This window comes from Stigmatopora nigra, chromosome 7, assembly GCF_051989575.1.
Source record: "Stigmatopora nigra isolate UIUO_SnigA chromosome 7, RoL_Snig_1.1, whole genome shotgun sequence".
Classification (NCBI taxonomy): Eukaryota; Metazoa; Chordata; class Actinopteri; order Syngnathiformes; family Syngnathidae; genus Stigmatopora; species Stigmatopora nigra.
Genome location: NC_135514.1, coordinates 1,590,873 through 1,616,626, shown reverse-complemented (window position 1 = coordinate 1,616,626; position 25,754 = coordinate 1,590,873). Strand labels below are relative to the sequence as shown.

The 25,754-nt window shown below is 38.4% G+C and overlaps 2 protein-coding genes across 5 annotated transcripts in view; one reads left to right on the top strand and one right to left on the bottom strand.

Annotated features, from left to right (window-relative positions):
- Positions 1 to 4,409: 4,409 nt before the first annotated feature.
- The window catches only part of alg2 (ALG2 alpha-1,3/1,6-mannosyltransferase), a 48,448-nt gene continuing 27,103 nt past the window's right edge, over positions 4,410 to 25,754 (bottom strand). For 2 of the 4 annotated variants that reach the window (XM_077720991.1, XM_077720993.1), the window contains 5 exons: positions 21,563 to 21,628; positions 7,040 to 7,211; positions 6,820 to 6,957; positions 6,205 to 6,372; positions 4,410 to 5,499 (listed from right to left, as the gene is read on the bottom strand). In XM_077720991.1, coding sequence (XP_077577117.1) covers positions 4,759 to 5,499; positions 6,205 to 6,372; positions 6,820 to 6,957; positions 7,040 to 7,211; positions 21,563 to 21,628 — 1,285 coding nt within the window. In that variant the 3' untranslated portion in view covers positions 4,410 to 4,758. The other 2 variants (XM_077720992.1, XM_077720994.1) reach the window with 2 other exon arrangements.
- sec61b (SEC61 translocon subunit beta) lies at positions 7,919 to 11,277 on the top strand. Its single transcript, XM_077720995.1, has 4 exons — positions 7,919 to 8,088; positions 8,556 to 8,653; positions 9,362 to 9,466; positions 10,625 to 11,277. The coding sequence occupies exons 1-4, from the start codon at positions 8,086 to 8,088 to the stop codon at positions 10,710 to 10,712; spliced, it is 294 nt and encodes a 97-aa protein (XP_077577121.1). The 5' UTR covers positions 7,919 to 8,085; the 3' UTR covers positions 10,713 to 11,277.

Genomic DNA, 25,754 nt, shown 5'->3' with positions numbered 1-25,754 from the left:
CCCGGGCCTGTGTGGGTTGCCTCTGGGTACTCCGGTTTCCTCCCACATTCCAAAAACATGCATGGTAGGCTGATTGGACATTCTAAATTGCCCCTAGGTATGGGTGTGAGTGTGCATGGTTGTCCGTCTCCTCATACCCTGCGATTGGCTGGCAAACTGATTCAGGGTGTCCCCCACCTCTCGCCCAGAGTCAACTGGGATAGGCTCCAGCACCCCTGCGACCTTAATGAAGATAAAGCGGTTCAGATGAGATGAGAAAAAGAATAATGCCGTGCTAAACAGGTTGCGTGTGCGCCTCTCAAATGTTAATGTGTTTGTTAAAAGGCAGCGTGACTGACTGATTTGCTGCAGATTAACGGGTGAAATGAGCGTTGGAAGATAGCCAAGTTCAAAGGAAGGTCTGTTCTCTTGTCGGCTAAACCCTCTGTTGCCTCTCCACCGCCCCACCTCCTTCGTCTGCATCAATCTGCCGCTTCAGGAATTGCACCCAGCGAGACAGGATGTACAGGTTTCATATGTAGGGTCCTGTGTACACGTTCACAATTTGAGTCTCACGTATCTTTAGATACATATCTCATGAAAACCGACTGCCAATGATAATGATCAGACTTGTCAGACGAGGAGCAATTTCATTTTGTAACTTTGACTTGCTACAACCATTGACGTAGTTTAATGAGTTTAAGAAATGCAAATTGTAAACAAAATGATTGGATGTGGTCAAACAAATGTTCAGTTTCAATTAAGGGCCTAGAGGAGAGAATCATGAAAAATTACATTTCAGGTTAGTGAGCCTTGAAAATCTATTCAAAGACTTCACTGGCTGGAACGTACTATATGTTACTTAAAGGAATTTGTGAGTTTACATGCTGACTTTGGACAAAAAAGGCTTTACTATCCTTTTGTGCGCCAATTCAAACCAAAGATGTTCTCTCTAGGGATGAGGTTAAAATTCTCTAAACTGGTTAAGTTTATCCACATGCTTAAGCATTTATTGTTCTTTCCATATTTTGGATGGTTCCATGATCCCTACCATTGTGGGACCCAATGTCAAAGTGTATAAAAAGTATATATGTATATCAAATGCATCATTGTTGATAAATATATTCATGTTTGCCATGTTGTAAATTAGGATGTTGGCTCAAAGAATGAGATATGGCAAGATTATATAGAAACATATTAAAAAGAAAGAACATGCACATAGTGTTTGTAATGAAAATACAAACTGGAAGCATACTTTGTTCTGTTGCTTTCTTCATTATACTGAATGCATTGCCTTGTAAAATAAATAAATTCTTTATGAAGAAATCTACTGGGAGGTAAATCTTTGCTATACGATGTTTTAAACTGCGACAAACATGCCAGAACGAGTTGTAATGATTCTCCTTGCTGGCCCATAAAACTATTTTTGTAGAGGCTCCAGTAAGTAAAATATTCTACTATCAAAGATCATAAATGCTTTATTGTGATCTTTCACAGAGCGGAGACATTTATTTAGTAGCAGTAAATCACTCCTGTGTTCCATGATATCAACATCTGAGCCTATTTATCTTTGGCAGAGGAAGAGATTCACAGCGTTAACTTTAATGGGCAGGAATTTAGTAGATTTCGATGGTTTACAGAGGCAGTAAAGTATGAAATATATCATTTACAAACATTCTGTATTTAAAAACAACTCTTAAAAGATGAACTGTGAATACAAATGGGATCGTCTTTCATTTTAGCACTTTACATCATTCAGGTTGTCGCCTAGTTAGGCTGATTCTAACTTTTGTAGGAAAAACAAGTAAGTGTTATTATATTGCATAGATATTTTTCATGGTTTTATATTTCACCGACTCAAATATATTTTTAATGCAATATTTAAAAATATTTGGGGATTTTTTAAAATCATTCTGAATTATAAAAAAAATTTAGTTATCAATGTTAAAAAGATACAAATGTATAATACACATTGTCATCTTCATCTTTGAAAGTTGTAAAGAAGGGTTTTTCATGCCAATTGTTTGCAAAATATCAAGTTTTAAAAAAATAAAGAGTTATCAATGTTAAAAAGAAAAAAATGTATAATACATGTTGTCATTTTCGTATTTGAAAGGTTTTTCATGACAATTGTTTGCAAATATCATGTTTTTTGCAGTGAACCAGCTGCTGGTACTGTACGGTTCACTACACGATATGCCGAGTTATTTCCTTTAATTATTAGGCTCTAACTAGATTTATGCAATTTACATTGTCAGGTAAAAAAAAAAAAACACGACAATAAGAAATTGTTAATTTTCCTTCTCCTAGATGACCTCATTCTTAACAAAGACACACGCGCTGCTCTAAGCACCTTTCTACTGACTTGCAGGGTATTTAGTCTATTCTGGGCCTCGAGTCCATGACCTGGTTATTAAACTGGGAGTAAGAATTGATGTAGTAACCCTGTACTTCTCATCATCATCTTCATTTAGCCTATGATTAACTCTGAATGTTCAGGCGTGATTAAAAGTCAGAGTAAAAATATTCTACACATATTTAATAGTGGAAGGCTAACAAGGCGAGCAGTGTCAACACAACAGATATAGAGCCACGAGCCGCATATACATCTTGGCCCTGAAAGCGCCCCACAACATAGCCGGCCTATCTACCCCGTACGCGCTCCCGTGCCGGTTGCCTGGAATTAGAAAAGCAAGCCCGCGGTCTCATTAATTAATTAAACGGTGAACGCCAGTGGCACCTGGGTGCTGGTTATCGCTGTCACTCAGACACGCCGTGATCTCAATAAGAACCTCACCACGGGGCAACGAGAAACCAGGCGGACAGCTTCGCTATCGCCTCCCCCCACTTTTGACTTTCTTCTTCCAAATTCATTCATTCTTTGCACACTTTTTCAGTAAAACTTTGTCTGTATTGTATAAAATGGCTTTCCTTGAAATGTTCATCTTTTTGAACCACAAAACATTCAACAATGAAACCAATAGGAAATGTCTCTCACCAGATCAATGCAAGGGGGAATAATATCATGTAGGTCTATTTCCTTAGATTTTGCATTCAAAAAGGCCGGCTTTTGGTAATTTGGGAGACTATTCCGTGCTAGGCCCTTCTTTCAAGAGAGGGCGACTACAATATGGCAGCAAAAAGTTAGTTTACTTACAGAATATGTGAAAGATGGCTGCTCAAAGAATTTAAGTATGTGAATTACAAACCTTTGAAAATAGAAAAACATGGTTTAAACAGGGGTTTTCTGTGCTAAGAATTACCTGCCAACTTTACAGTATACATTGATGTCATTTTCTAATTTATTGTCCCCTGCAGATTGCTAATTAATGCTGCGTGAATGCTATTTATGGTTGACTTGCTCAAAATGTAGGTATGGGTTAAAGATTATTGCATTCCCCCTCAAAACTAACATTATGTGATGTGTCTGCCTCGTACAGGTGTTTATGACACCAATTATGCCCACACACGTACACACTGATAGCACAGGTGCAAATGAGAATGGGTATTGATGACATCACAAAAAAAAAAATGCCAGGTAACTGGGATAATGGGATTTAATTGGCTATAATAGTATTTGCATTGATAAAATGTCTACTCCCATGCATATATTTTACTAGCTTTTATTTGATTTTTTCTCCACAAGTATACATGATTTTTTTTAATTGTGTTTTCTTTTTAAGTTATAATTGATTAAATATGATTTTCTGCTAGGATACACATTAAAGGCATCCTCTTAACATTTTGTAATTTTCAGATTCTTCTTCCAAACAATAATGAATATCATTCTGACATAACTGAAACTTAAAATTTTTACAAGTCAAAGCCTTTATTGTAATTACACAACAGCTGCCTATAACGAAATTAGTGGTTCTACTGCACAAAGTGCGTATTTCCCAATAAAAACATATTATTTTAAAAAGTATTTCTAAAATATTGCACAATCTAAGATATTGCACATTGTTATTGGACAATATCTTATATTGTACAATATGCAGCAGCAGATGGACGACCTTCCCATACGACTAATAAGCACCACGAAACCCTTAACTGCGTGACACTCTTTCAAATATGTGCTCACAGTAAAGGACATAGTTTGCCAGGTCCCCAAACCCCAATAAAGATGGACAAAAGTTGGCAACAAAAGCGACTGGAGAAACTTTTTTGTGTGGTCGGGTTTGTTAAGACTTGTGGAATGTCAATAAGAACGTCTCTATATAGTAGAAGGGCGGAGGAGGCTATTGCGCAGACACGGTGACCTTCTGCTATTCTCCTCTTTGATAATGACCTAGACAGCGGCATGCTGTCCATGAGCCAGACCTCTAATGAAGCCAAACACTCTCTATCATCTGCTAATAACCTCCACGCAGTAGCAACAGTCACGGAGCAGGCCAGTGTCTATGGAATAAAAGCTCTGGGTAGACAAGAAGTAGAAGAAAGCATCCAGTTTATTGATTTAAGGCCTGGTGATGACTGCGTTCCTCCACTAATAAAGATGGCTTCCGAGTCCCCCCCAAAAAAGGGACAGACCATTTCATTCTATCAATCGATATTTTTTGGTTGCCTCGCCACATGTACACAAACTAGCCTAGTGTGGAAGCACTTTGTCTGCTTCACAATTGGTGTAAGAGTCTTCCTCAGCAAGGTTTCCACGGTAACGCAGATGAATTGTCTTCTTAAATGTTCATACAGTCATACTGCTACCACCAGATACTTCACCTCACACACACAAAGTCAGGTTCCCCAACTAGCACCCTCCTAAAAAGGTCACTCTGGGTGTCACTGGCTCAAGGTGACAACGTATCCGTGGAGCTGCTGTGTGAAAGCCCCGAGTGAGAATTTATCTTGCACCCTCTTCCTGCCAGCTTGTCCCATGTCCCCGCGCAGCTGCGGCTCCATGACAAGCCGCTTCATGGCCTCTGAGAAGGCCTGGGCCGTGGGCTCGCACAAAAAGCCCGTCTCGCCATGGGCCACGCTCTCCAGAGGCCCCCCGGAGTTGACGGCGATAACGGGGCAGCAGCAGTACATGGCCTCGACGGGAACGATCCCAAAATGTTCCCTGCTCGGCGTGTAAAGCACGGCGTGGCTGCCCCGCAGCAGCGCCACCTTGACGGAGTCCGAGGGGGAGCGCAAGAAGGTCACGCAGTCCTCCAAGTGGAGTTGCGACGCCAGCTCTTTCAGCTCGCCGAAGTGCTCTACGTTTTCGCTCACCCGGTCGTCGTAGCCACCCGCCACCACCAGGTGAACGCCCGCCCTCCGACCCGGAGGGAGGCCGCTCCTGAGAGCCGCCAGGGCCCGCAGAGCCAGACCCAGGTTCTTCTTTCGCTCATATCGGTTGAGCGAGAGGAACAGGTGGGAAGTTTCCTCGGGGAGCAGCCCGCACAAGCCTTGCGATTCAGTGGGCGGCTCGTCAAAGGTGCGCGTGTTGAGGGAGGGATAGAGGACGTCCGTTTGGACCCCTTGGAGACTCTGAAAGGTCTCCCTGAAGACTCCTGCGGTGAACTGGCTGTTTACCAGAATCTATATGCAAGTAAAGGAATATTTGTATTCCATGGTGGGACGTCATAATCAACACTTGAATTTTCTTATCCACCAATTCTGAATAGCTGTTGATTAAATTGATGATTCATAATTATTGAAAAAATTGATTGGATGTTACTACACTGTTCATTCAGAGTCCCTTTAAATAGTCTTTGAATTTAGACATAAAAGACATTAGTTTACAGATGAATTCATTTCTGAAAAACAATCTAATGCCAAATTGTCATTTGGAATAGATTTTCTTCTGACTCCTTTGTTCGAGAACAATTTTACATTTACTTTGTAATTTTACTTTATTCTATAGTTACGCCTTGTTTTAGACTCTCCTATTTTAAACCACTTCATCTTCTATACATAAGGATCATGTCATTTTTTTCCAGAACTGATTTATGTAAACGCAACCTGGCAACTAGGTTATTAGTGTGGCCTCACAGTTTTGCCGTCAAGGGGTCCATCCCAGGTGGGTTTTCTCTGGGTATTCCGATTTAGAATTAGGGTATAGTTAGCTGGGTTAAGCCCCAGCACCCCCTACAACCTTTATGAGGATAAGTGGTTCAGAAAATGAATTAACAAATGTTTTTTTAATCCCACCCAAAAAGACCTGAGCATGAATGTAATACTTCTACTATATATACAAATTATTATTATTATTATTATTATTATTATTAACCTTTCTTTACGTACCATATCAGCCATGCCAGTGGTGCGCTCCTCCAGAAAGTCAATGGGAGCACGGTAAATCTTTTTGAGGGATGATTTTCTTTGAGTCAGCAGCTGGTCTGGGAAGTGACAGTAGAACAAAACTTTCTTCCTGTGGCGGGCTAGTCTCAACACTGGAATACACACAGACACCTAGGGAGGGGGAAAAAAAACAAAACAGCTAAAAATAAAACCCCAAAACATTTGTTTTCCAAGTGCAGCCCATGAAACCCTTTTCAGGCATCCTTCATAAACAAATTAGAATGATGTGCTCATATAAATAAGGCTGTGAAGGTGACTTTGCAGGTGATGTACTAGACATCATATCTCCTAAAATGAACATTTAGTTCATGTGTCCAAACTACTCTACAAAAGGCCGCAGTCAGTGCAAGTTTTTGTATCAACTGTGATATAACAAACAGAATAGTTGGGGAGAAAGTTGGCTTTTCTTGATGCATTGTTTTGAGAGGAATAACTATAAAATGGTAAAAACCAAATGTGTTTTCTGCATGTAAAATTTAGTCAGTGCAGTCTTTTGGATTATTATTATTTTTTACATGGTCACCATTCCATACCTTAGTTTAATTTAAAATGTCACACCTGATCACAGAAGACTACATCATACTCCAGCCCGCTGAGGAACACCAAGTAGACTGCTACATAAATCATCCTCAAGTAAGCACAAAGGGCATGGAGGTAACCAAAAACACTGGTAGGCAGCCAGTCACCCACACAAACCTGTTGCAAGGAAACATAATGCAAAATCTAAATATTTCCATTCCACAGGCATTAATAGCTGCATTCGTGCATATGTGCTCACCACAGGTAAGTCTGGGTCAAGGGTCTCAGAGAAACAGTGTGAGGGGTCATAGTGGGCAGTCAAGATCTGGACACTGCAACCCTTGGACTTGAGGGCAACAGCTGCATCAACAACCAGACGCTCTGCTCCACCTATACCGAGATCTGGATGCAGAAACACCACATGCACCATCCTGGACGTAAGACAACAGGGAAAAAAACATTGAGATTATATGGTTTTCAAACACAGGTCAGATCTTTAAGAGAAAAAAACTGCATTCGCCACCCGTCAAATAGGAATGAAATGAATCAGAGTTGAAGGTAAAGTGGTCAGAAACAAGGAATCCCACTTCATTTAAAAACGCGACAAATATAAATTGTCATCTATAACATAACGTCAGCACTAAAGAGAAATTGAACCTTTTGATCACATTCGGTCAAATGTTTCACTTGGGTACAAAACATGATAGCGTTTACCTTGTGTTATCTTGTTCCAATTTTGAGAACTACGAGCGTTCGCTTGTCGCTGCTGGGAATTAGAACTTGTCTCATGAAACTCAAACGCGTGGCAGCCATAGTGGCTCAAAATCTGTGCACTGACAGCGCAAGCCGTACTTCTTACTTTCGCCAAAATGGCGTCAGTTTCCTTGCTGGCTACCAATTGTCTCGCGGAAGACACGTCATTTAGATTGTTGGGTGGTCCTTTCATTTGCCTAAGAATAAAAATAGGTATTTGATCATGTTAGTGTATGTATACAAACATATAATTTTATAGATACATATACTAATGTATATGAACAATTATAATTTGATAATGTGTCATATGTATATTATAAACTTTATACCAAATGCTATCGCCGGCAGGCATCATTTTAGAAACCTATACCGGTCCTAGAGTATAGCAGTCGTGTCCTTTTCAGAATAGCGTCAGCGTTGCGGCTCCCTTCTAGATTTGTGACCACTCCACTCATCAACTGACAGTCGTTCTTTTCTACTGGATATCAACATTATTAAGAGAACATCTCGGGGATTCCTTTCACTCGTACGAAGACAAATAGAATTCCAAAAATGGTAAGCCTTTACAAAAGATCAATACGTCTCCACTGAAAAGAAGAGGCGAAAATTCACGTTTTGATGCCTGCTAGCCTTAGCTCAGTATTGTGGACGTGGCTTTCCCACTACCAGTATAAAGCACTTATAACATTGATCAAACGCTATCTAACACCAATTTATAAAAGTAAATACATGCACGTGATACATATGCGAGACTATCTAGTTATTACCTATGTATCGATTATAATTGACTTATTTGTGCACTTTATGGTGTAGCTTTAAATCTCAGTATACTTGTATATTGACAATAAAAGCATTCCATTCAATTTTGTAAACAAACAGACACGTTTAACTAATAGTAAGAATAGTAAAGGTAAGTACATTTTCTTTTCTTTTTTTTCTATGTTTTTTCCACGGCAGTGAAGTCATTCACCCATTTGTAATTGACTGCATAATAAATGATGGTGTAACTGTCTTTCTCTCAGCCTGGACCAGCAGTAAGTGCAACCAATGTTGGAGCTTCAAGCCGATCCCCCAGCAAGACGGTGGCCCCCCGTGCAGCGGGATCCACTGTCAGACAAAGGTAAACTAACTAGCGGAATGAATAGTAGAGTAGACACATGGTGCATCATCACAAGACCAAACATGCTTGTGAAAGACAGAGATCCAAAAATGGTTGATAGCTGTCAAATTGTAAAAATCTTAAACGTTGGAAATAACAGGAGGAAATTTCACTTTAAAATGTATTCATTCAATTTCTGAACTCATAAGGGTCGCACGGGGTGCTAGAGCCAACCCAGCTGACTCTCCATGCACCAAGTGGGGAGACCCTGAATTGTTAGCTAGCCAATTGCAGGGTATGAGGAGAAGGGTAACGAGTCATGCTCACATTCAGTCCAATTTAGTGTTCAACCAGTATTCCATGCATGTTTTTGGGATGTGGGAGGATTTGTTTTTCATAAAGCAATGAGGGACAAACTTCCAAGTCATGAGGTGATCATCGTTCAATGGCCCGGTTGCTTTTTGAGAAGAAAATGTTGAATTTGCAGGATTGTACATCGTAATATTTAAACCTGGGTTTCTAAAATGAAGATAATCAGTATTTTTTCATAAATCTCGTTCTACTTCACTTATTTTCATCCTCAATTTTATTTGACTAGTGACTTCTCTTAATGACAATTTATTTATTATTGTATTTTTGCATGACCTAAAATAATTTTGGCTACATCATTGATTAATTAGAGTTAACTGAATTCCGTTTGCTTCTACACGTGCGTTTCCATTGTTTCAGGAAAGCAACAAGCAGCGGTACCCGCAGCGGCGGCAGAGCCACTGGATCAGCCGGCACTGGCGGAATGTGGCGCTTTTACACCGAGGACTCGCCGGGTCTCAAAGTGTAAGTCATTTGCAGTTGACACCACCAAACCAATGCATACAAACCATTCAACGGCAATCTTTATGCAACACTTGAGATTAAAAGAAAGTGGAAATTGGGCCAACGTCTCCTAAGTTTCAACACCACTACAAGTCCCGTCCTAATGGCTTTCCCTGTCTTCCCAATTATTATTAAAAAAAAAAAAAAAAAAAAAAAAAAAAAGCATCCCATCTCCTGGTCGCATACGGCAACTGATCGATGGGACCGCACTGCTTATCGAGTGTGTGTCTCAGGCCTGGAAGGAGGGCACACTCCTCCTCGTACGCCGCTGTATATCGAGTGCACGTTTGTTCCCGCGTTAGACGGTGCTCACGGAGCTTCATTAAAGGATCCACTCTGAAAGGTCAACTCAATTACAGCCTTCTGACGGGTTTGGGGGGGTTTGTAGGTGGTTGGCATGGCGATGCACCCCCACCAACCTCCATCGTCCTCGCTCAGTCCCTCCTTCAGTGATGAGAGCCCCTCCTGGTGTTGGTGGCTCATCAATAAAATGTGGAGTCTCGCTAGAAGAGACTCCGCTGCACTTGAAATCTAATGAGCAAGCACTTGAAAGTTCTCAGTCAAGGCATTTGTTTACATGGTCGCCACTCTCTAAAGACACGCTCAACTTGCGCTTGTGAGATGGATACGGTGCTTTTTTTTGTTCAGCAAGTTAACTCAGTGCCTGCAATTGGCGTCCAATCAGCACAAAAAATCAGGGAATCACAACTAAAATAGCTCATGTTGGGTGACCAACTTAATTCACTGTAAAAGTTTAGTTATGTGAAATACATAGTTTGAATAATTTATTTGCGATGTTGTTTTGTGCTTTGTATATAAGGGATTTCTGATTTTAATATTGCGATAGCTCTGTTCAAATTATAGAAAGGACAAGACAATTTGTCACATAATTGCCATTCTACATAATGGCAGGTTTCATAACTACATGCTTTGTTGTTATTTACAAATGTACACAGTGAGATGAGCTGAACTTTGCATTATTTGCAAACACACATACCTTGGATCCAAAAACAAACTAATGAATAAATACAATTATTGACTAGCCTGTATCTTGTGTCATATCGGAAAGTTATCTGTAATGTTTCTTGTTTCATCTCTCTCTACATATCCTTGAAACAGTGGGCCAGTACCAGTGTTGGTGATGAGTCTGCTCTTCATCGCCTCAGTTTTCATGCTTCACATCTGGGGTAAATACACCCGCTCTTAAGCCACAGCCTGACAACGACAGACCCCACGCCTTAGCCATCTTAACGCATCGGAGCAGGACCAAACCCCAGATGTCCCCTACACCAAACCTCACTTTTTTTCCCAGCCACCTGTACAAAGCATGTAAACTGGATTTTTATGCAGGACATGTTGAACATTTGTGTGTTTTCTGTCATGGCTGCGCAAACAATGTGCTGCAGTGCTCGAGAACAACTTGGCTGATTTCAAGCAATTCACAACTGATTTTTTTCCCTCCTTTGTTAATTTAAAACTATAAATCATGCAGATGGGTATTGGATTCTCTGTAAAAGAAGCAAGTTCAATGAACTGCATTAATCAGGTTGAAAAGGGATAGGACGAAATCCTAGAAACTTTCAATTCCTTTTTCATTAAACACATTTCACTAACATGTCTCAATTTTGTTAATTTATGTCAAAGTCAATCATCAAACAACGTGGAGTATAGTATCAGCTGTTCTGGACACGACTATGTTAGTCCATTTTTAATATGATTTGTACAAAATGTGATTTTTAGGGTACAATTAAAAAAAGGAAACAAAAACCCAATATGTGAGTTTTCTTTCTGACTCAATCTATTGGTTTGCAATATGAAGATTTGTCAACAATGACAAATTAAGCACCAGGTTTCCATTAAACTCAATTCATTTTACTAGAAAGCCTATTGTTTTCATCTCCATAAGCTGTAGAAAACAAGCGCACAGAATGGGATGGGGGTTACTGATAAAAGTTGAATGGCTACTGACATCTCACTAGCTGTCATTTACTGTGATAGGATCTTCAATCGATTTTAACAAAAAAAGGCCCTGATGAAAAGTATTAGACATATATCCCCGTCACTACCTCTAAATTGTCTAAGTTTAAACAATACACAGTGACTAATCTTTTCCTGTCCTGATGGTGGTGCTGCAGACTACTCTCTGACCCTCTGTGCTTGATAAACAGCAGTTGTGGACACATTTTTATGTTAAACTTTTTTTTACATTCTCTCATATGCTTATAAAGCATTAGACCATTATTAGATTAAATATACATTATATAGTAAATAACCAGTGTTAAATTCACTTTTTACAATAAATGGCTTGGTTTATTTCTCCTTTAAACTGATTGAGGGCAATTTGGAATTGCAATGTTATAGTTGCAAATCAAAATATCACAATTTTACTCAATTAGGTCCATTTTAAAAACTGCACATAAAACCTTGAGTACTTTAACTTATCAGTGTTTCCCACTCTGAGGGTGTTCTCACTCCATGAAGTAAAAGCAGATTAAAAAGAAATGAGAAGAAAAAAAACTGAAAAACTCAACATGGTTGAATGTTCCCATTCGGCAATGCCAAAATGTCCTTAATGCATTTTTAAGGCATAAATAATGACTATAAGAACCATCGTTAACCAAACCCGACAAAAACAACTAGATTTCCCCCACGCAAATTTGTCTGAAAGACAATTTATAGATATTACTGAACTGTTTTTGTTCTCATAGACGCCGTTAAAGCAAAGTTGAATATGAAACCACCAGCTGCCACAGCGTATGTCAGTGTGTGTATCTGCGTGCTCTTGTTAGTTGTGTTAAACGTAGCATTTGGGCCCTGTTCATTAATTCATTCAGTTGCTATGGCTCTGCTTTCCCAGAGGTCTCTGGTGTTCGTGGCAAACTCGGGCGCCATCCTGCTGCACAAACGTCCCCTCTATCCCCACACACGCTGAACTCCGCGGCCCAATCCACGGTGGCACAACACGGCACTGAGCCAGAATAATTCAACATATCGATTAAATATGGAGGAGCTGTGGCTAAGCTGTCCCTTAGTGCTGGGAAGGGGGAGTGGGGGATTCTGGTTGCACATGGAGCCCTGCCAGCCTACGTAAAATCCCACAAACACTACATGGGTGGATCAAATCTATGGGTACGTTCACGCCATCTTCTCCCAACCAAAATGGATTGGTCATTGAACCCTGCTGTCGATGATCGAGTATGGTGAATTTATAGTTTTTGTTTTTTTAGGCTAATGATGATAGCTTTTGATAAAAATATTGCATATATGTATATATATATATATATATATATATATATATATATATATATATATATATATATATATATATATATATATATATATATATATATATATATATATATATATATATATATATATATATATATATATATATATATATATATATATATATATATATATATATATATATATATATATATATATATATATATATATATATATATATATATATATATATATATATATATATATATATATATATATATATATATATATATATATATATATATATATATATATACAGAGAGAGAGAGAGAGAGAGAGAGAGAGAGAGAGAGAGAGAGAGAGAGAGAGAGAGAGAGAGAGAGAGAAATTTGCTGAGCTTGGCGTATAATCATATGCAGTTAATATTCTGAAAAGGACAGTACTTTTATTTGCATAACAGAGACTAAGTCAAAATTCCCTATGATTGGCTAGCTACCAATTCATATTATCCCCCACCTGGTGCCCATAGTTAGCAGGGATAGGCTCCAGCACCCCCTGTGGCCCTTGTGAGGATAAGGTGAGGATTCAGTGAAATTCAGAGGTGGGCGACCCGGCGGCTGAGTACTTAGTGCATCAGGTATCACAGTTCTTGGGTCCTGGGTTCGATCCCAGGTCGGTTCTCCTGTGTGGAGTTTGCATGTTCTCCCCAGGCCCTTTAATGGGTTTTCTCCGGGTACTCCGGTTTCCTCCCACATTAGAAAAACATGCATGGTAGGCGGGTTGGACACATTAAATTGCCCCTAGTTATGAGTGGGCATTCAGCTTGTCCCCTGCCTTATGCTCAAAGTGACCTGGGATAGGCCCCAGCACCCCCTATGACCTCTGTGAGGATAAATAGGTTCAGAAATTAAAATTGACTGAATCTGTTTTGTAGTCAGATGCAGATTATAGTCTGAAAATGGCAAACAGTAGTTACTTGTTTCATTTGCATAACAGAAACTGATTTCAATGATTTTACAATTTCTTGTAGATCTCAGTCACAGATTGGCAAAAGTTTTCAATTTGTTGTGTTATTTATTCTGAAAACTGCATCAGTTCAGGCAAGGACACCAAATGAATGATAAGATGTACATTTACAGTAAGTATATTGTGGTTTTTCATTGTTTTACATTATAGCAACGCTAACCACAGACACCAGTCCTGAGGGCGAGTATAATTAGCGTTCTCTAATAATTTTCTATGCCAATTATCCACACGGTCCTGGAGCCTATCCCAGCTCATTACTGGCAATAGGCGAGGTCTGAATTGATTGTATAATTAAACAAAAAAATGGTGTCCCGTCCCGTCACTCGTTCCGGCCTCTCCCTTAATGAAATACATACACCCTTCCAGTGAATGAGAACACAAAGGCATTTGTGCATTTGTTTTAATTTTCAGCAGATTCCATGGCGTCTAAAGCATGAAACAGATAAGTGGGTGTGCTCGATCAACAATAGCATGCAAGTAAATCAAGGGAGGTCCCAAAATGTAGGGGCGATGGACGATAATAGGCAAGAAACTATGGCGAATGTAAAAAAAAAAAAAAAAACAACTGTCATTTCTGTCTACTGTGTTTGCTATTAAGTACTTGATGGATATTTGAGCAAAAATTATTAGCAAACCAATCATTTTAAGGTAGCCAAAATTACAGTCTCCTTGTGTATACATGTACATATATGTGTATGTATGTATATATGTATGTGTGTATATATGTATGTGTGTATATATGTATGTGTGTATATATGTATGTGTGTATACATGTATGTGTGTATACATGTAAGTGTGTATATGTGTGTATGTATATATATATATATATATATAAATATATATATATATATATATATATATATATATATATATATATATATATATATATATATATATATATATATATATATATATATATATATATATATATATATATATATATATATATATATATATATATATATATATATATATATATATATATATATATATATATATATATATATATATATATATATATATATATATATATATATATATATATATATATATATATATATATATATATATATATATATATATATGAAAGGGGTGAATAAGGTTATCTAATCTAATGTAATCTAAATGAACTATATCCAATACAAATCTATCATACTCCAAAATCTGTCAGCAGCCTGTTAACAAACAAAGTCATTCATTTATGTTGTCATTGTATGAAATATATATCTTTTTGACAACCCAGTCATGAGGGAAACGTTCCATTTGTAGCTGAGTGCCAAAAATGTTACTGTCCCATCCTTTTCATTTTCTGCATTCTAATATGGCTTAATACATTTAGACAAAACATCCCTCAGTTAAATCATCTCTCCTATTCCAAGAAGGCAAATACAATTAATCTATGGACACATGGAAGCACTATACATAACCAAAATACATATTGGAATTGAATTAAACTTGCTTATTTTATGTTGCATGAGAAAAATAACAGAGTGATGACCAACAGCTGGCAGCCAAACTATGTTCTGAGTCATCTTTAAAGTAGCACTACTGGCAATTAACCAATGGGTGTAGTACACTTTTCAGTTAAGGCAGAGCTTATTCATTGTCAAATTCATGTAATTTCGGTAGAGGTATCTATAATTAATCATTTGTTCCAGAACTGGTTTTGTCACGTCACGTTTTAGCTTAAAAAGCTTTATTTAAAAAGGAAAAATGAATACGACATTTATTTTGCAATATGTGAGAACCACACCAAAAGAGAATAAAAGAGAAGAAAATGATCTATTATGCCATTGAAATAATTAATACATGCAAAACATTTTCTATTGTTGTTGAAGGGCGTGGGTGAGACAGGAGGAAGAAAATGTTTGGCCAAAGACAAAACATATGAACATGCACGTAAACATGCAATTAAACCACTTAAAGTTGAGGATTGAGAACAACTTTTTTGGAGCTTATGATAAAAAAATCAATGAATAAAGTTGCATCATGGAGAAGCAGCTCAATGCCAGAACATCCTCGAGCTGCAGTTGTCTTTTATTGTTCATCTATTAAAACTATTTCTTGAGAATTATTGTTTTATTCAATCATTTTCCCCACCCCGTATCCTCACATGGGTTGCGGGGGGTGCTGGAGCCTAACCACGCCCGCTGATACTCTGACTTGGTAGTCAGCCAATTGCAGCAATAGTGTTATAAATGTTATTGATATTTCTTTTATGTATTTTCGAGTCCTTAAGGCATGTTGAAATGTACGTCACACCTTCCAAATTTGATTTTAAAACATATTCACATGCATTATTTCAATTCAATTATTATTCTCTCTTAAACTAATAATCCTACAAGCCAACCTGTGTCCAACTTCGTATACTGGCTTTCCTAAAACTAGCTAATGAGTGACATAAGTCCTATTAGTGTGTTGACACCAGTCTGAGTTCATAAAGCAATTAACTATAACAAACAGACCGATATAGTTAAATATAAAAACACAACACAATTAGGTAGACCTGTCATCTTATAAAAGACAGCGCCCTCTTCAAACAGCATTGCCAGCATAGCATATTCGATGTTGAATACTGTTCACATGCATCCTTTATAACCAACCACCAATTGCTTACATCGTCCTTCTATAGTGATAACCATTTTTTTTCATAACAACAAGTCAGCATCTACTTGTAATTACATATTCTAAATGCACACAAATGATCAACCTCACTGTGATTATGATGGCGGCTATTTAAAACTGAAAAAAAAAGATTTGTTAACAACAACACCTTGCTTAGTAATAATCCAAGAATTAACAGCTCCTTGAAAAAAAAAGTTCAAAGGGAGGAAAGATAAATTGTTTTTTTGAAAAGGTAATTAGTTTAACTGTTCATATTGTACATAGCAGACATACGGTTCTCTTTCTTGTGTAGTTATTGTTGCACTTCATTTTTTCGCAATACAAAAATAGCAAGGTACACTTGCCAAGCTATTCCTTTTGATACCTGCTGAGTTAAAGTATAACTTATAATTATAAGTATAATTTAAATTAATTTGGGTGTTTATTTTTCCAGAAATATTTGGTTAAATAAAAAAGATGTACTCCTTTAATGAAGAATATAGTAATCGATAGAGAACAAAGACATGGAAATATAGATACAAATCTTTTCTAACATTTTTACAAATGTCAGCATGTCAAAACTATCACATCAGCCTATACACATGACCTTCTCTGTTATCTAATTGTTATTTGCAACAAATACAGCCATGCTAATATTCATCTATCCTACACATCCATCAAACTAAATAGATTATTATGTTTGAAACACCCATTCTATTGTTGGACCTTGCCACTCCCTTTGGAACAACAAAATATATAGGTTTAAAAAAAAAAAAACAATGCATATATGTCTGATTTTTTAGGGGAAAAGCTCAAATGCTTTAACTGCATTTAAATACATAAATATACATTTTCTAAGCTAGTCACTGTCCAATCACATGACTCAGCTGAGCAGACATAACTAGAACTAGAAAGCTTTTTGCTTTTACTGAACTTGTCACGCATGTGTTTGGAATGTGTGAAGAAACTATCGCACCAACACAAACAAGTAGTAGATACTATGGATTCAATCCTATTTTTGTATCAGTTTCTCTCTGTCCTTTCTCCTTTTTCAGCCTGTAAAGGCACTTATATTGACCATTCTCTGTATCAAAGCAGGTAAACAGGACACATAACAACAAATAGAAAAGTCAAATAAACTAAAATATCAACGACCTTTATATAAATTTAAATAAGTTCCCAAAAATATTAATGAGTTACACATATCACACAAGTGACCAATGTAGGAAGTTGGAAAGACCGATAAACACTGACCCAGATTCCACCTCCTAAAAACTCAAATTAACATTAATAAAGTAGTTAGTCAGTGCTTGTCCCATCAGCACAATGGCAACAGGCAAACAAAACACAAGCTGAGTATAATTTCTTTACATAGGTCGCATTAAACTCAGGGACCTTACATGTGTGTCCCCTCTCAATAGCGTTTGAGGGGCCACGTCATGCCTGGTGATGCCCGTGTGACTGCCAAAGTATGCGCTGACAACTGGGCTGTGATGCTTATAACCTACTGGCTGTTTGGGAAGGTGCTAGTGGGGTAGGGGGTGGCGCGCACATGTGGTGGAGCTGAGTGTTGCCTTTTGTGCCAAAGTGGCTCAGGTATCAGCCTTGTGCTTTCTAATATTAAAGACGCCCTGCCCGGCCGGGTGTAAGGGTTTGTAGGTTTATTTTTAGCTGACTATATTTCCACTCCTTCTGCAGATCAGCAAGTGCTAAGTGACAAAGAGAGGGATGGGCTTTACTACTTATAATAGAGTTGGTTGTCCGTCTCCTTGTACCCTGCGATTGGCTGTACACCAGTTCAGGGTGTCTCCCGCCTTGTGCCCTGGCTGGAACAGGCACCGGCAACCCCCATTGAACCTTATGAGAATATGCGGTACACAAAATGAATGACTGTAAACAATGTATATTAACCCATTATCTCTCATATCCTGAACTGCTTTATACTCATTAAGGTCGCGAGGGGTGCTGGAGCCAATCCTAGCTGACTCCGGGCCAGAGGCGGGGGGCACCCTGAATCGGTGGCCAGCCGACTACAGGGCACAAGAAGACAAAGCACAACCATGCACACTCACACCCATACCAAGGGGTAATTTTAGAGTGTCCAATAAGCCTAACATGCATGTTTTTGAAATGTGGGAGGAAACCGGAATACCCGGAAGAAACCCACGCATGCCCGGGGAGAACATGCAAACGTCACACAGGTGGACGTGACCTGGATTTGAACCCAGGACCCCCAGACCTGTGAGGTCGACAGGCTAACGAATCGCGCCCTCGAGCCTGCCTGTACATTCACCTAAGCTTGTTATTTGATTTCGGCAATTCATTCCATTTCATAAGGGCCCCTAGAGCAAGTACCACATTTGCTGAGGGCCACGTCAACTCACACATTTTAAACGTTATCATATTGTGTAGTGCTACTTGTACAGATATGGGCAATTAGGAAAGACCCAATTCTATCTGACAAAATTATATATATAGCCGTCATTGGGATATGCAGTATAAATGTTACAAAATTTCCTCAGTATTATACTTTATATTGTACTGATATTTTAACCACCCATCACAACTCGTACTAACCCTTCCTGGTCAAGACTTCCAGATTACATGATTGCTAATGTATTTTTCTGAGTGTAAAGTGAACCGCATTACACAGCATAGCTTCAATAAACACGTTTATTTTGATACATTGAACGCACCTGTTTAAAAGGCCCATTTGTGTGTCAATGTACTGCATTTGTCATCTGTTTATCTGCTAAGAATATTCGTAGAGAATTATTATTCTGTTATCCACTATATTTACTTTTTGTTTAATTGTATTATTGGTTGGTTTGATTCATGATGATTTTGTGTCCTAAATGCTTTAGTGAAACAGTATAATACTGTTTTGCTCAATGTTTTGTAGTCATGAAATAAATGCATAAATTACACTAGATTCTATGGTGGTCTGTGTTTGAATTGTACCAAAGGCCAATTTAGAGTGTTCAACTCGGGTACTGCGCATGTTTTTTGGGATGTGAGGAGAGACCGGTTTACCTGAAGAAAACCCATATGGGCCAGAGAATATGAAAACTCAACATAGGAAAGTCGGAAACCAAAATCTCAGAGCTATGAGGCGGTACGTGCCAATAACTCAATCACCGTGCCGGCCCGTTTGAAGGCACATGCAAACGAGTCTATTATGATTTTTCAGGAATGTCAAATTCTATTCCAGTTGCACCTCAGTAATAGGTATGTTTGCCAAGCCTGAGGATTTGCATAAACCTCAAGAACTGTTTCATTTGCATATAGTAACCTGAGTTCTTTCTATTTCAAAGACTTGTTCATTCCTTTTAAATAGCACTGTCAAAACAGGTCATTACGTGTGTGCCGAGGGTATTTCGAGGAAGTACTGTAACAAAGCATTTGGCTATTTGTCTAATTTGTACTTTTTGGCAGTTTTCCCACTTCAAATGTTGAGCTCATCAACAAAAATGACAATATCAAACAAACATAGCCCAATTAAATATCTAAATGCAGTTTTTAAATGCTAGTTGTATTGATTTTAAACTGTAATATGAGGATTAGTGTTAAGTAAGCAGCGTGGTTTTGATTCATCTGTGTCTATGTGTGCCCTACAACTAACAAGCGACCAGTTATGAATGTTGTCCGCCATTTGTCTTGTATTAGCTCTAGCACCACGCAAACCTCATAAGGGTAAGCGATGTTGAAAATGAATGGATGATTTTTTTTTAACCAGGTTACCCGACTTATGCTTGAAAGAAATTCACAATGAATATTGGGTAGAGTTTTTTTGGGTTGGTGTGCAAATGCGTTTGGGGGATTTCATAACTTGGGTATTGTTTTTGTATGTTGGAACAGTAATTTCCCTACCAGCTTAATTAATAACTTAATATGTTCGTATGTAGAAGCATTTTAAGAAGAGGTACCATTGTACCGGTTTTTTTATACCGCTTTGTGATGTTGCATTAAAATCGAAATTTAAAGGTACGTATAATGCATTCCAGACTAATGGGAAGCCTTTAAAGATTCCACTTTTAGTAGGTCAGACCTCAAAATGTCCGGTTTATGTTCCATGACTTCTATCAGAATAAGGTAGAATACTGTATGAATCCTTGTTAGAAGAATACTTAGAAGTATTCTTACGTTAAGAAAAAACAACAACATGACCTTATATAAAGGTTTTGTACCATGTTTCTAACCAAACGAGAATCCGTTTTTGATGTCTACCAGCGTGTTTTGGCAATTTAAATGGAAATTGTTGTGTCATATTAGTTTTCCTTAAACATTATATCAGCAGTTGTATGTGTAAAATTTCCAGATCTCCACTTTTCTGGAATGCGAAATAAACGCATAGTCTTCCCAAATAGTCTTATTCCTTTAAATAGCACGAGATTAATTGAATAAAGTTTTCCTGTTAGCTTTTTGAGTTGGAGAAGGGTTACTGAGTGTGAAACTACTGCCGCACCAGTGCTCACCAGTTGCTTACATGAATGAATGGCTGTCAGGAGGGCCGGGTAAAGCCAAAGACAATCTACAGGGGCTGAAAAAAAATGCAGACTTGCAGATTTTTCTCACAGAGATTTGTTACGGTGAATGACTGATGAGGTGGGACAAACAGGGAAGAGAAAAAACATGCTGTGTTTGTGTGCCATATTAGCTCTGAGCGGTTTCTCTATTCATTATTAAGAAGGCGAGAAATGTAGGAGATCACAGCAGCTTTATATGTTTAGCGTGTGATGGTAATTCATTTATGAGGGTGTTTCATATTGATGACTCTATTGTGAGTCAGTGATTTGTAGGCACACACAAATGATTCAACGTTGTTGTTTGAGAAAACGCCAGTGACCTTTCCGATTACTTTTTTTACAACGTGATTTAGCTGTCACACTGCTCTGCTCCCGCGAGTCACCGATTTAGCAGGTGACTCACAAATATGGAAAAATATGTCTTTTGGTCCATGCGCGGGAGCGTCGTGGATGTCGGATGTCAAGTTTAATATCTTCCCATGGACACTAGGGCTCTATTATTGATGAGATCGATGCTCGGATTGAGGCGGGTGCTGAACAACCTGAGGCCCTTGAGCTATTTCTGTCGACACACCCCTTTTAGCTTCTAAGCTTATCTGACAATATTAGCTTTTTTTTTTAAAATCCACAACCGTATTCAGATAGAGCTGTGAACATGAAAACTGAAAGTGTTTACCTCAAGGGGTGCGAGAGGAGCCCCAGTGGCTCCGATGACTTGGATGACAGGGTTGTGAACACACACCTTGCAAAATAAGAGAAGAGGGTGGGTCAAAGTGAAATATGAAGTGTCAGACAGTCAACAAGCAGCAAGGAGGTGTCAAATTCAGCAATGCTTATGCGTTTTCTGTCTTGCTCTAAACTCGTTCGGTGCTACTGGCAATGATAGATGTCCAATCATATGGCTCTTTTCATCCCATTTCTGCAAAATTAAACAAGTTTGTCACAAATAGACATTGGATCCATTTGATTCAGAGTGCTGGCAGCGAAAAAACTAATTTTCATTCTCTGCCAACCCTTCAGAAAAGTTGGTCTGAGTTTGAATGGATTGGACATCTATCACATCCGTTATACCTATATATTAATAATAATAATCGGACTTAAGGTTTTTTCATCATCATTGACTATACAAAAGCCTAATTGTCATCGTATGACAAAATTGGTAAATAAGCATTTGTCTCATCTCTCATCTCATTATTATTATTTGAACCGCTTATATATATATATATATATATATATATATATATATATATATATATATATATATATATATATATATATATATATATATATATATATATATATATATATATATATATATATATATATATATATATATATATATATATATATATATATATATATATATATATATATATATATATATATATATAACCATCTCAATCCCACTAAAATAAATAGAACGCCTAAAAGCATTGCACTGATCATTAAAAAAAATCCTCCCCAAAGAACGCTCAACAATACAATCACTTTGAGTATACACTTACAGTCCAATAGAGAGGAAATGAGTGAAAACACTTGTGTGGGTGGACTATCAACAATAAATGGAAAGCCAAAAAGCATCTCCACTTCCTCCCACTGAGCTAAAACGAAGGTGATGACCCTGCAGCAAGCACTCTTATTTTTGCACTAATCACACATTATGGAAAGTTAACATTATAACTCCTGGCCTTCTTAAACACAAATAAGGCTCCTTTTTTTCTTCCTCCCACTCCCTTTTCACTAAATAATAAACTCTAACATAATCTAAACAGAGAAGCATTAAATAAAAAGAATATTGTCTTTAGGGGGAACACTTAAAATATTCTGCTATTTACAAAAGTTTGGTTTCATTGACAATGTTAGAGATTTTTTGATTTAAATATACAAAACAGCTTGCACGGCCCAGCGGATTATTTCGTTGTCACGTCGGCCTCACAGCTCTGGGGTCCTGGGTTTAAATCCAGGTCGATCCACCTGTGTGGAGTTTGCATGTTCTCCCCATCCTGCGTAGGTTTTCTTTGGGGACTCTGGTTTCCACCAACATCCCAAAAACTCTAAAATGCCCTTAGGTGTGAGAGGCAACCACCGGGGATTGAACCTTCAATTTTAGAAACAATTATATATTTGAAATTCTAGCCTAAACACAAGAAGAAAAAAACACTGCCACAAATTACCGCAGTATTTCTACGAGAGACCAATATAGTATGCAACCAGATATGAAAAATGAAAGCTAACATTGAGCACGCTTCACCCTAAATGATTAATTCCAAGGTCCTCGCTTGCTTCCTGTGTGTCACTTTCAGCCACATCAGGCTTTCAGAACAACTCAAAAACAAGCCTCACTGACGACAACAACGACTCTTGGGCCCTGGGAACTCCAACTTGGCGGTGAGACATCAGTGTGTCTCACATTTAGGCTGCGGTGTCCCGAGAGGGGGAAAGTCGAGCTGGGCTGCGCACGACTGCGCGTGGAGGCACGGCCATTGATGTCAGCACGCTGATCGCCGTGATGGTCATCGGCGGTTTGGGACCGCGGTGAATGGCTGCAGCTGGGAAAGACTCCCAAAGGAATCCTGGGAAAGAGGCCGCAATATGGAACAAGGGACACCCTGAGCGCAGTGTTAAAAACACCAAGTGATGATGTTCTCTTTCTGCATAGTATCGTCATATCCAGTTGCTAAAATCATCTTATATGACGCTCTAACACCGCCCACCATCCACATTACAATGGGAAGCCTAAGCTGATTCAGGCCGCCACTTTTTGTGTGTGCGTCTGGGTAAGTTAAGTGTGTGTGTTTGGGGACAGCGAAGAGATGCTGGCAAAGCAAAGGTGGTCCGGTAGGGTGGGGAGTTATACACACTCTAACATGCTTCACCCTCGACACATGCGAGGATAAACATCGATTTCCTCGACTGACGTTAACACTCCTGTTGAGTAAACATACACTTTGCTCGGAACCACGACAGGCGACACAACGCCGCTCCTGCACAGTCAGCCACGTCTCCAGCCGTCTGCCAAGAGCGTTCAGGCCCAACAAACAGCGCCATGTCAAGGTTCACAGCAGTCTCGTTCCGACGTTCCCACATTACCACCACCCTTTGACATCACGTCTCTATTGTGATGTGTAGTCTTCAATTGTCATTAAGTCTTTATTTAGTGTTAAGCCCCACAAGGAGAGAAGATATAAATTACACATAACTTCTCTGCCATTACATTTTCCTTAGTTTGCATTTATATTAATAGATAAAGCTATTTATTTAAGAGTATGTTCATTGTGGATGAAATGTTTAAAACTTTCCAGTTTGGTATGGAGTGGCGATCTACCTAAGCATGATTTTAAGACAATTTTGTTTTATAAAACTATTGCACTGTTGATTTTTCAGAAGATCCAAATGAGGTGAAGAATGCAACTAGTCTACTTGAAAAATAACCCTAAAAAAAACATAGTCAAGTTAATAGAGTCTAGTAGCTAGACTATGATTTTTGATGGTTTATTTTTGGCAAAAATATTAAAGGAAAGAGATTTGGCTCTTGAAATAAACAAAAACAATCTTGAAAGTACCAATTTTGGAGGAAGGTTTTGAAATCAACGGTTAAAGTTTGACAATTCAAATTCAAGTGTAAATCATTCCGATTTCAGAACAACACACGAAAGTATTTGAGTTCTAGATTCCCTGTTTAGAATCACTAGAGCAAATGTTAAACAGAATTCCAATTCACATAGCACATAGGTGGGAAGAAGTCTGCCGGTTTATATTCACCAGTGTCATCGGATGCTCGTGTTTGTGACGGTGCAACAAAGCGTAGCAGATGATCAGAAAAGATCTACCACCTATAAATAGGCCCTGTGTTAAAGAGGCATACTGTAAATATAGCCACTTTGCATGGTGTCACATTATACCACATCACTAACCAATCTTGCAACACACACACAGCCTCCCAAAGGCTGCAGCCAAGTTAACCGGACTCCACTTAACGACTTCATTATAGCAATGTGCGTCATGAGTGGAAAGAAAGACTCGAAAAACGTAGGGAGAAAAGAAGGAAACACGGGGGCAGGCAGCAGCGTAGATGTGGGACAGATTACACTCATGTTGTGGGTATGTGGGTTGTGGGTGTGTGTGATGTAACATAGGCCAGGCTTCCCCCATTCCCTTGGCAGGGTAAGGAAACCTACAAAGTATAACAATAACAGAGCAAATACTGACAGGTAGTAGTTTACTCTTGTCCTTTATAATTCTATTCATTCTGCTATTTTATACATTATACAAATATATAAATATAAGAATTTATATATATATATATATGTGTGTGTATAATCCTTGAGAGAGGTCAATCTTGGAAAGATTGTAACAAATTTTCCCCTTAATAGAAGTGACTTTATTTTAACAAGAAAAAGTTGCCTCATGTCTGCCTGTTTATCTCAATCTCTTTGACGCAATAGCTGCCAGTTATGTTCGTAAAGTTCTGTTTACTGAGAAGTTTGACTGAAGGCCTTTGTCTGAGATCTCTTTAAAAATTAAAGCAGAGCAGAGTTAATGCACACATGTCCAAACCACTTCAACTCTTAACCGCTTGTAAAGTGAGGAGTCATGACATGTGAAACTTCCTGGCCAAAGGTGGCAACATGTACAGGATCATAATGGATCATTCATATTCTACATCGCTGATTCTCATTGCTCCACAAGGATGCTGGAGCCTATTCTAGCTATATATGAGGAGCAGGCTGGGTACCATCCAATCTGTTTGCACATCAATCTCAGTACAACCTTGCAAACTCGGTGAGACTGATGTGTTAACCACTCGTGCCACCAGGACACCTTATCAGGGGATATGTGCCAGCAAAATAATTTGGCATGGTGTAGGT

Bases quoted from the DNA above. Each gene is read 5' to 3' on its own strand.
- sec61b (XM_077720995.1), top strand. The intron at 8,654-9,361 runs GTAAACTAACTA...CCATTGTTTCAG, and splicing joins GGATCCACTGTCAGACAAAG to GAAAGCAACAAGCAGCGGTA. The intron at 9,467-10,624 runs GTAAGTCATTTG...TCCTTGAAACAG, and splicing joins GACTCGCCGGGTCTCAAAGT to TGGGCCAGTACCAGTGTTGG.